The sequence below is a fragment of the Phaethon aethereus genome, assembly GCF_964289735.1.
Source record: "Phaethon aethereus genome assembly, chromosome: 2".
In the NCBI taxonomy this organism is placed as follows: domain Eukaryota; kingdom Metazoa; phylum Chordata; class Aves; order Phaethontiformes; family Phaethontidae; genus Phaethon; species Phaethon aethereus.
This window is the reverse complement of record NC_138582.1, coordinates 110,020,569-110,031,389: the sequence shown is the minus strand read 5'-3', so window position 1 is coordinate 110,031,389 and position 10,821 is coordinate 110,020,569. Positions and strand designations below refer to the sequence as shown.

The 10,821-nt window shown below is 36.9% G+C and overlaps 1 protein-coding gene across 1 annotated transcript in view; it reads left to right on the top strand.

Moving 5' to 3' along the window:
• Positions 1 to 1,607: 1,607 nt before the first annotated feature.
• The window catches only part of CUL1 (cullin 1), a gene marked incomplete at both ends in the record, with an annotated part of 34,143 nt that continues 24,929 nt past the window's right edge, over positions 1,608 to 10,821 (top strand). Inside the window, 2 exons of the mRNA XM_082014694.1 lie at positions 1,608 to 1,747; positions 9,925 to 10,099. Coding sequence (XP_081870820.1) covers positions 1,608 to 1,747; positions 9,925 to 10,099 — 315 coding nt within the window. The remainder of the gene's footprint in view (positions 1,748 to 9,924; positions 10,100 to 10,821) is intronic.

Genomic DNA, 10,821 nt, shown 5'->3' with positions numbered 1-10,821 from the left:
TAGAAAGGACTATGAGGAGTGGTAACTTCTGTGTTACTGTGGCAAGACAGATTCATTGACTAGAAAAAATGAAGAAATTTCTCAATCTTGGCTAGTCCTTGGCCTGCACTATCCTTGGGATTATGGAAGGGTTCATACAAGCCTTGGCCGGCAGGTTCCATTACAGGACAGGTTTATCATAAAGCTGTATTCTTGTCTGTAGAGGCCCTTGGGCAGGGACATCTTTCACTAGATCAGGTTGCTCAAAACCCTGTCCGACGTGACCTTGGACACTTCTAGGGATGGGGCATACACAACTTCTCTGGGCAACCTGGTCCAGTGACTCACAACCCTCACAGTAAAAAATTTCTTCTTGTATCCAGCCTAAATCTACCCTTTTTCAATTTAAAACCATTTACCCTTGTCCTGTCACTACAGTCCTTGGTAAAAAGTCTTTCTCCATCTTTCTTATAAGCCCCCTTAAGTGCTAAAAGGCTGCAATAAGAGTAAGTTGGTTCTGACTTATTACAACTTTGTTATTTGTGGGTTAATTTTTTAAATCGTGTTACCTCTGTTGTCATTTTTGGGTATCTTCCTAATTTTATTGCTACAGTGGATGATACATGTTAAAATTGCAAAATATTTTAAGGACTTGTGTAAAAATGGATCTTTACTGCTTGATATTCTCGTCAGTCCTTTCTAGGTGACTGTTTTTTTTCCTACTCTGTCATTTCACGAGGCCAGTGAACGATAACCATCTTTTCACTATCTCCCAAACTATCTGCGCTTAAGCACTCATGGGAGTAGTGTATTTTCTTAGTATCTTATTCTTTCATTTACAATTCACAGAATCTTTATTTTCTGCACTACATTAGTTCTTTCTTCCCACCATTGTTAGCTGCATATTCTCTTGCTGGTAAAATGAGATTGAAGGAAGCGGTGTTCATTTACTTAGCAAAGAAATCAATGCAAGCATGCATTTACCATACAGAAAAATTCTCTGCTCCCAAAATACCTTGGAATTTCAGGTTACCTGCAGTAGAATCTCAAGTCTGGAAGAGTTATTGATAACTGAAGAAAAAGAATTATTTTTATTATCTTCTCCTTAATCTTGGAGTGCTTGTTAAACAGTGAGTTACCACAGAACCCTGAGTTGTTTGGAAATATGGAAGTTTTACTGTTGTGTAGGGAGGTAACACTTCTTAGTAGGATAGTGTCTGCTGCTTGGAAAGATTTTTACTGTTACATTTTCTTATTAGCATTAGGGTTTTGTTGTCAGCAGCACTGACCTTCAGGCTTTGGACAGATTGCTGAATTGCAGCGTTACGGTCTTTGTTTCTGGTATTTCAGATCTCATAATGGATTTCTCATCTGTATAAATGAAAATATTTCAATGAAATAATTTTATATCTTTTTCTCTAGTGTGAATGAATTTGGACTGTCATATAATGTGTATATTTTCTTCTCCTTTTGCAGATTATCTTCCTGGGAAACGTCACTCTTTGTATGTAACGAATATCTCACTGAGTTGCTGCAGCTGAGTTAGAATGTTACTTGACTTGTGATTCTGATGGAGGAATAGCCAGATCTCAGGCTGCTGCACTGGAAGACTTTACAGGAAATACAAAATGTCGTCGAATAGGAATCAGAACCCACATGGACTTAAACAGATTGGTCTTGACCAGATATGGGATGACCTGAGAGCTGGAATTCAGCAGGTTTACACCAGACAAAGTATGGCAAAATCCAGATACATGGAACTCTACACGTATCCTAATGCCGAAGCCAGTTAGTGCTTTCACTGTTAGTAGATTAGAGAAAGCGTTTACTTTTCTAAACTCAGAATTGTTTCATAACTATTTGACTTAGTGGCTTTTAAGAATACATTTTTATTTTGAAGATCAGCCTTTTCTATTTAATCTTACTGGCAAATAAGCAGGAACATTCTGTTGTGTTGAGAACTGTCTTTGTAATTATGGCTACCTCTGAATTTCAGGTTTGATTACTATTGTCTTTGACAGAGCAGATGTTTAAAGTGATTTTATTAATAGGTCTAATTTTTAGTCCACAGTACACCAAGAGAACACAGAAATTCTTTTTCCTTTATATGTTAGTGTCTGGCATTATGCTGCAGGTTTTATTGGTAATAATATCCGATCACCTGGAAAACTTTTTTCTTGTCAACCTTAGAGTCGTACTTTACTCTGAGTTGGTCGTATAATTTTCCCGCTGGAGTGATAATGTGCCCAGTGGATTTCTATTGAATTCCTAGCTTGCATCAGAGAGCTATGGAAATTTTCCAGCATGTCCCCATTCTGGGAGTTCTTATAAGATGCTAAAAGGGGGTTGTATCATGCTTGTATGTGTGTGCTGAAGTACCATTTGGAAGATGTAGGAAACTAGTTTCTGTCAGGTAATGTGTAACACTAATTTCTAACACTAATTTGAAGGACAGGTGTGCCTCTTGCTGTATTATAGCTTCAGTGTTTGACTTCAGGACTTTGTTTGGAAAATGAGAGTTCCTTTTATGTTCCACCTCTAAAGTGGCATGTAAATGGATTTGATGAGGAACCACCTCTGTTTTGCATCTGTTCCGTGTTTACTCTTGTAATCTTGTATTGCTCAGCAGAGTAAGCACTGCTTAAGAAGATGGTGGTAGAGCAAAGTGTGTGGACATATGGTAGAAGAAATGATGACGGAAAACATTTCCTATCCTACTTTAGTTCTGCTCTTTTATCAATTTTTAGAGGTTTTATAGGAAAGATTATTGTTCTGATACATAAACTAACATCTAAAGCTGTTGCTGGCACCGATTTGGAATTGCATATCAAGTTTTAGTCTGTGTTAATTTTTTTTGAAAGGATAGAGCTTTTATAAAAGAAAGAGGGCTTGAAGGCTATAGAGCAATTAATTCTGTAGTTCTCTGGACTTCCTATGGAGATAGAAAAGTTTGTTTTCTGTACATGTAATCTCAGAGTTGATCTGTAATCTTGTCTGTGCCTGCAGAATCCATGCTCCTGAGGGGGCGGGAAAAACCCTGAATGTTTCTAGGATACTTGTTTAATAGTGATGGGAAGATGAAATTACATTTGGTTTAGGGTCAGAACTTTTCCTAAGACTTAAAATGACTGATTTCTTGCAGCGCTAGGTTCAATATTGTTCTTGACTGAATGAAAGCAGTCTGCAAAAGTTGAATATCTGAGAGAAATCTGACATGTGGTAGAATCTTTGAGAGAGGTTTTTTTCTTCTGAGCGCCTTTAATCTATTCTTGTTAGTTTTCAGCTGCCCTGCTTGACAGAACTCAAAGTAGTTCTTATAATGGTAATGTTAAAACACTTGGGGTTTTTTCCTCTCCTGATGTTCTCAAATATTCTTGGGATGAAGCTGTAAAAGGGATATATTGTCTATTAACTATTCATTTCCTTCTTCTTGCTGCTTCAAGGAGTTGTTTGATCTGAAACTTAGGATGGTTTTTGTTACTTTCATAAGTGAATTAACTTAGTGGATAGTTTTGGTGTTTGACTTTCATTTGTGGATTAATTTAGTAGTCTGATAACTCACTACTTGAGTATTTGACGCTGGCTAGGCTAAGAGTTTTTAGTCTACTGTGAAGATAACAATGCACTTTGTATCCTATACCAAGTGCACATGTTCAAAAGTTGTGCTTAAAAGATTACTTCTCTTTTAGATGCAGTATCTGTAACACATTTGCTCAGTCTTTGCATACAGCAAGTCTAGTAGACAGATGGACTTTTATTTTGGGAAGCTCTGCCTGTCAACTTGGTTTGGAAAGCTAAACAGATGCAGATGAGTTTCAGCTGCAGTTGTAGTTGGTCTGAAGATGAACCTCACTTAGAAGGATGCTGGATATGACAGCAGTTTGGAAATTTTGCACAATGGACAGTTTAGTATTTCCTCATAACTTTTTGTCCTTTTTTCCCCACTTTTTTCTTTTTTTCTTTTTCTGTTTTCCTTTTTTTTTTTCCGGGGAGGAGGGGGGAAGCAGGGTATTGCTCCTGAAGTAGATTCCATCTCATCCCTCTCAAGAGGAGGAGAACCAGGCATAAGCAAGCCTGCCTTTATTCCTGTATCTGGTATCAAATTTTCAGTCAAAAATGATTGGAGATGTGGAAGTTTTTGTTGTGACTTGTTCAAGTGAATCAGGGAAAAAATTGGAAGAGTTGTGCACATAAGAGTGTGTGGACCTCCATGCTACCTCCATTAATTTTCTTTGTTCAGAGTGTCTCTTTGTGAGATGCTAGATTCAGTCTCTGAGTGCACACCAGAGCTTGTACTTAAGGTGTTTTTCTTCCCTTCATTCCAGCAGGGGAAGAGATTGATTGTTCCAGGGGTTTTCTATATCTGAGAATACTGAAGATCACTCTGTATACATCAAAGCAGCCTCTGCCGTCTGCTAGTATTAATCCTGTTTATATTCAGTATGACATTCTATAGCATTTCCTATGTACCAGTTAGTGCTTGTGTGGAATGCAAAGGTAGAAGTAAATGTATTTGTTTACATGTTCAAAAGGTACATAATACACTTTCCCTTGTGTGGCAAGGAATTGTACGGCTTTGTGCATATTTATAAAAATTGATGCTTCAGTTTGAAAGAAATGCAGAGTATGTTTATGTTAGTGTGATCAGTTCCTTTTTTTTATGTTGTTCTCCACAATGATCACTTGCTGTTGTACTTGCTTTTTATAGTAACCAAGAATATTCTGTACAAAACCAACTTCTGTCAATGTAAAGAACTTTAAACTTAAAAGCAGCCTCAATTATGGTGGTTCTTACATCTCCTGGCATAAAGACTGTACACTTTATATATGCATTTGTCTGTGAAAATTTGTGTTTTCCTTGTAACTCAGCGCTTCTTTGTGATTCTTTTGTGTTTATGCCATGAAGAGGGAAACAAGAAGTTATCTATTAGTCTTTAGATGGCGCTTGCTGGAAGCTTCTCCAATCTCAGACTTGCAGAAACATGTCTGAGTTCAGCTATGCCTGGATTTTCATAGCAGCTGCGTGGCTGATGCTGTAATAGCTGGTTCAGTCTCTGCCTCAGTCCTTCCCTGACTAAAATGGGGATGGTTTAACAGTGCAATTGTATCTAATCAAAAGACTTAAATGTGTAATTGATCTTAGGATAAAGTGTATTGAAACACAAATGGAGAATGTATGGGGTTGGGGGCAGTCTTAATTTTTTTGTTTGTTCTCTTTGAGCTGCTTTGTGGGAGTAACCTTTCCTTACCGGATGATGAACTGAACATAGTTAAAATAGGCTCTTGCTGATTCCTCCCTGAAAAGAGTGAAGGTTTCTGGTTTTTTTGTTTTACTGCTGCTCCTCACAAAGCTAAAGTGGATGTTTAAAGCACTTGTTCTGAAATGTGATTGCTTATTGGCAACCTCATAATTTCAAAAACTTGTGCAAAATTCCTTCATTTGGCTTCTGAAAAGTTAAAGTCATGTAGGCATGTCCACTTCTCTTAGCAGCTTGCTTTATGCATGAGGTAGTTTTGTGAGGTTTGCACAGCGTAATCTTCTGGACACACAGGAGTTGAAATAATTTTGAAGAAAATATGTAAAGCTGTTCTTTAATAAATATAATAAGCTGTATTGCTAGTATTAGAAATGGTTTTACAAGAATACAAAACTTCCATAATCATTCCTAGCAATTTTCTTATCAGTATGTTCAGTAACTTTCTATCTGTTGTTCTCGCATGCCTTTGGTGTAATCTGGGAAAATATAAATTTTTTACAAAAGTGGAACTAATCTCAACTTGTTCCTGTAGGCTAGCTGACAGAGCACTCAGCGTTGAGTTAATTACTGCTTTAAGTTCTGTGACATAGCAAGTTTATGCCTAAATTTGCATATAATAGATAATAAATATTTATTATAAAGAAACTAGAAGTAATGAGAGAAGAATTTTAGGTAGAGTTGTTCAGCTTTTGTTGTTGTTGTGTTTCCTCCTTTTTCAAAAGCTTTGTTGTCATTTCTCTCTCCCCTATAGTTTTGTGCTACGTTGTATTTCTGCTTCCCTTTCAGTTCCTTTTAATTTTACATATCAGTTCCTCAAGTAGACTTATTCCAGTTATGTTAATTTTTCATAGCAAAATGGAAAAACTGCAGGGACCCAGCTGTGCTGCTGAAGGGGGAATCAGTTATTACCTCAGCAGAACTGTTTTTCTTTATTAAAAAAAAAATTAAGGTGAGGTGAAACTGAGTAATTTCCACCCATCAGTGTAAAATCTGAGTATTTTCCTCTTGTGTACCGAATTACAGAACTGATACTTGTCTTGCATAATTTCTGTTTGCACTTGATACTGGAGGGAAAAAATGCTGTATGGAGTATTTTGATAGTTTTCTGGGTGGAGGATAGATTAGAAGTGACTATGGCGTGCACTCAAGCTTGTGTTTTGACGGCATACTTGCTCAGAAAGTATATGCACTACTACTGAAAGAGTCTGTTTCACTTTCCTCCTTTCTGTGCGGACACAGAAGTTCAAATCTGCTAAGCAAAGGATACAGGGACAATGGGTAGTTGTAGCAGCAGTCACTTTCCCAGTCCAAATCACTGATTGCCTGCATGAACTCCCATGCTACTGGAAAAGCAGGTGGCAAGTAAGCTCTCCCAGGTGGGTTGTGTGTCAGAATCATTTCCTTCAGTGGAAATAATCTCCTACAAGGCCATAAATTTGTTATGGCGTGGCAGCGTGGGAATTTTTTTTTTCCTTTGCACTGACCAGCTTTAGAAACTGAGTCAAGGTTGTCAAAAGCAGTGTGAATGATACTGAAGACAAAGGTGGTAAAATTTGTCTTTGTCTGTTTTTTATATCTCATTTTGAAGAGTTTCAGAGAAGAATAAAGTTCTGAAAAAGATTTTTCATCTTAAACAGCACAATGCTGAATCAATTTATAAACTTCCTTGCAGTCTTCTACTTCAAATTCTAATTTAGGTAAGTAAATGTAATTTCTCCTTCACTGTAAGGAAGGTGTAAAAGTTAGAGGAGATTGATCATGCTGTTTTTCTTCTGTAGATGGTTTGTCTGTTTGCTCGGCCAAATCTTGAAGTTCAGCAGCCAGAAGCTTGGGGAGCAGTGCAGCTTCACTTTGGTGCAAACTATTCTATTGATGAATTAACTTCTCTGCATGTTGTAGTATATGAATTGCTACGCAGAATTCTGCAAACACCCACAGAAATGTTTCCTACTAGCTGTTTGGATATGTATATGCCTTCCAGCATATGAAGCAGTTGAGGGGCTTAGTTTGCCTTCTGCAACCAAGAATTATCTTCATAGCATTCCTCTTGTGGTTCTCAGATGGACTGTCATGTACTTTGTTATAAGCAGTACAATTCTGATTTTGTTTTGAATGTGTCAGTCTTTCTGTCAGTGGTTGGTTTTAGCAGGTGGGGATACAGATTGTAAACAAAGTGAGAGAGAACATTCTTTTATGTATAATATGTCAAAGAGTTATTTACACTTACAAACCACCTTCTGCACAGGCAAACTAACTTCAGTTTGACTTGCATAGAACAACTAAACTGGAGCATTTCAAAAGTGCTGTTTTGGCTAGCAAGACTCAAGCCAGAATAACAAGTAAAGATGGGCAGTACTGGTATATTTTTACACCAGCTCTGTGTTGATTATGGGCAGGCATGGACAAAAGGTCTCAGTCTCTCTCAATGTTTACTTTACAAGGAATCCTGGTTTTAATAGTAGAATTTTGGGGGTTAGAAAAAGGCTTATGTCTTCTAACCTTGGTCTTTTATTTTTCTGAAGGCTATTGTGATTATTCTTGGAGAAGAACAGAAAGAATATTTTCATCAGGCAGTATTCACAAAAACTACAAGAATTACCTGTCATCTGGACAATCCTCGTTATTTTCAGGCTTGCTTAAAGCCACTTGGGATAGGAGAGTTGGGGAAAGAAGGAGGCAAGACTGCCAATTAGGTACTTATGAATCAGCCTTAAATTCCTTGTATCGTGATGGAGAGACTTTCCATACACCATTGAGGACCTTATTTTACCTATTTTAAAGTTAAACTGTGAGATAAGCCCTGCTTTTCTTGTTTGTGGAAAGAAGGAAAGTTTTGTATCTAGAAAAAAATTGTTATGCTGTGTGGCATTCCTGACTTGAACAGGCAGTTCTGAAATTGAATGTAGATTGTAAAAGTAGCAAGTGCCAGGAAGTTTGAACAAAAAAATGACTAGGAACTGGAAGAAATCATTAATGTCCAGGAAATAAGTGGCTGTTAGAGATAAGAGGCTGATAAAAGTTCAGTTGCTAAGCTCAAATTAAAGTTTTATATTATTGGTTGATATCATGGGAAAATAATTATTTGGCACCTGGATGAGGTAACAGGTAAGAAATAAATTAATGCTGTATGTTTTCAAAAGAGGTTAATCTTAGCCAAAGATCATTACTCTTTTGGACAGAATGTGATAACTTTCTGAACAAGTACATGAGTATAGAGTGTGAGAAGGCTTTCCTTTTAGATTGACACAGACTGTGAGCCTTGTTCCTGGTGGCATGCAGGATGCTCTGATCCTTAAACATAGTTTAAGGATATGATTTGTCTGTGAAGCTTTTTTTAAAAGAAATTGCAGGGGAGTTAACTGTGTATTTTAAGAGATTTTTCTACTTGAGCTGTACTATTTAAATACTAGAAGCAAGTCTGTTCATAATGACTGTAACGCATCATATATTTGGGGTTTATAATTCCATTGGTATTTAATTGTGCTGATGTTTTCCATTATATTGTACTGGTCTTTCTGAAAGGGAAAGATAAAAGGCAAATCTCAGCAACATATTAATTTCCTAATACATGGCATTCTCTGGAGGAAGCCTGTCTAGTGGTTAAAGCGTGGCCCATTACTTAAAGCACAAGTTAAAACCAAAGTAGACCTTCTGGATTGCTTAAATACAGTGTTCTCTGACAAGGGATATAACTAAAAAGCCTGCCCTCAGACTGTCAGTAGAAGCATGAGTGCTCAGTAGCTGCATTCCTGTTGGCTAATCATTTGCCAGGTGCGTCATTAGGGTATTTTTGTTGTCAAATCTGAATGCTCATCAAGTTGAATTTGAGTGCTACCAAGCTAGTTTATTCTCCTTGTGTGTGGAGTGCAGTTTCTTTCAGGATGCTTTCTTATCTGCAGTGTTTCAAGTAATGTGACTTCCGCTTACTACTTGGGAAGAATTCTGAATATTTTAATGTCTTAGATCAGAAAACAGAATGTCTTCTTGAAATGTTATATTAACAGATACAGTAAATCTTCCAGACTGTATTAGTATGAGAGGAAAAAATATTACTACCACATACTTAATTTTGGGATTATGTAGCCTAAAATGAGTTTCAGTGAATCTCATCATAAAGTTCACTTACACACACTGAAATGCACACTGTGTGTGTCACCATTACTGCTTTCTAGGTTTTTCTTCTGTCTGCCAGTGGTAAATGGCCAAATCTTTTATAAAGGATTATGTTCAGAAGAATCCAAAAAGTATTGTCCTCTGTGTTTTCAACTACTGAATGTTACTTGAGGCTAGTGGTGAAATTTCTTCCTGTTCAAGTGCAAGCTTATGTATTTGTAGAAGGCCAATATAGTAGATCAAAGAAATTCCATTAAAACCTTGAAAATAATCTTATAAGCAAATTCCACTGCTTTGCTTTGTTGGTGGTCTTGTTAAGTAAGTGTTAGGTAAATTTAATGTTGTTGTCAGTATTTGCAGTGCATTTGGCAGTCTGACAGATTCCTGCTGCAGATAATTCTGCTGAAAATGACTTCATTTTCTTAGCTTTGGTTTGATTTTATGTGGCCTAATGCGTCTTGTAATGTACTATGGTTAAGTCATTGATGGTCATATAAAAAAAGCTTAATGAAAGTAACATTGGATTTTTAATGTCCCATGCTGGCATATAAATATTCCTTAACTTTCCTATCAGTCATGTTTATAACTACTGTACTAGTGTACACCAGTCTAATCAAGCACGGGGAGCTGGAGTACCTCCTTCTAAATCAAAAAAGGGCCAGACACCTGGAGGTGCTCAGTTTGTTGGCTTGGAACTGTACAAACGGCTAAAAGAATTTCTAAAGAACTACTTGACAAATCTCCTTAAGGTAAGATGGAACATTAGATGAATCTGTATTTGTAGTAGTGATATGGATTGGTTGAGAAAAGCTTGTATCGACAAAACTAGAGATCTATGTGCAGCCACTGGAAGTAAATTGAATGATCTTGAAATTTGCTTTTGTCTCCATTAGCCATTAGAAAGTTTTGTAGGCTTTACCTCAGGCATAGATCAGTCACTAAACATACCTGTGAGCTGCTTTTCCCCTTCAAGCCAATGCGTCATTTCTGTGTTTTATAGAAGTAACATTATATGCCATCTTAAGCTGTCCTGTATCCTGAACAAGAGCAGCTGGACTTTCTAACCAATTAACCAGCATATTAGTAATGCTGAAAAAACAGTTTCCTGTAAAGTTGAAAATGCCTGATGGTAGACATTAATTTAGTAAATAAATTACCAAGAGAGTAGAATGTTAGACTGCTTTGTAAGAGAATAGTTCCTAGGTATTTTTGGAAAGGAGACATGCTTTTAACTTTGGGGATTTTAGTTTTGAGCAATAATAAGAGAATTCTTGGTGTCCTATCAAGTCTACTGCGTAATTGATTTATGAAGCTGCATAAAGGTGTCTGAGGTCTTCTCCAGAATGCACTCCTGGTTTTATTCCCTTGCCTGTTCAGGCTGTAGTGGTCCAGTTTGGAAACGTACTTGAAATTCCATTTGTTACAACTTTATTTTCTTTTTTTCTGTAACAAGAACAAATATGATGCCATA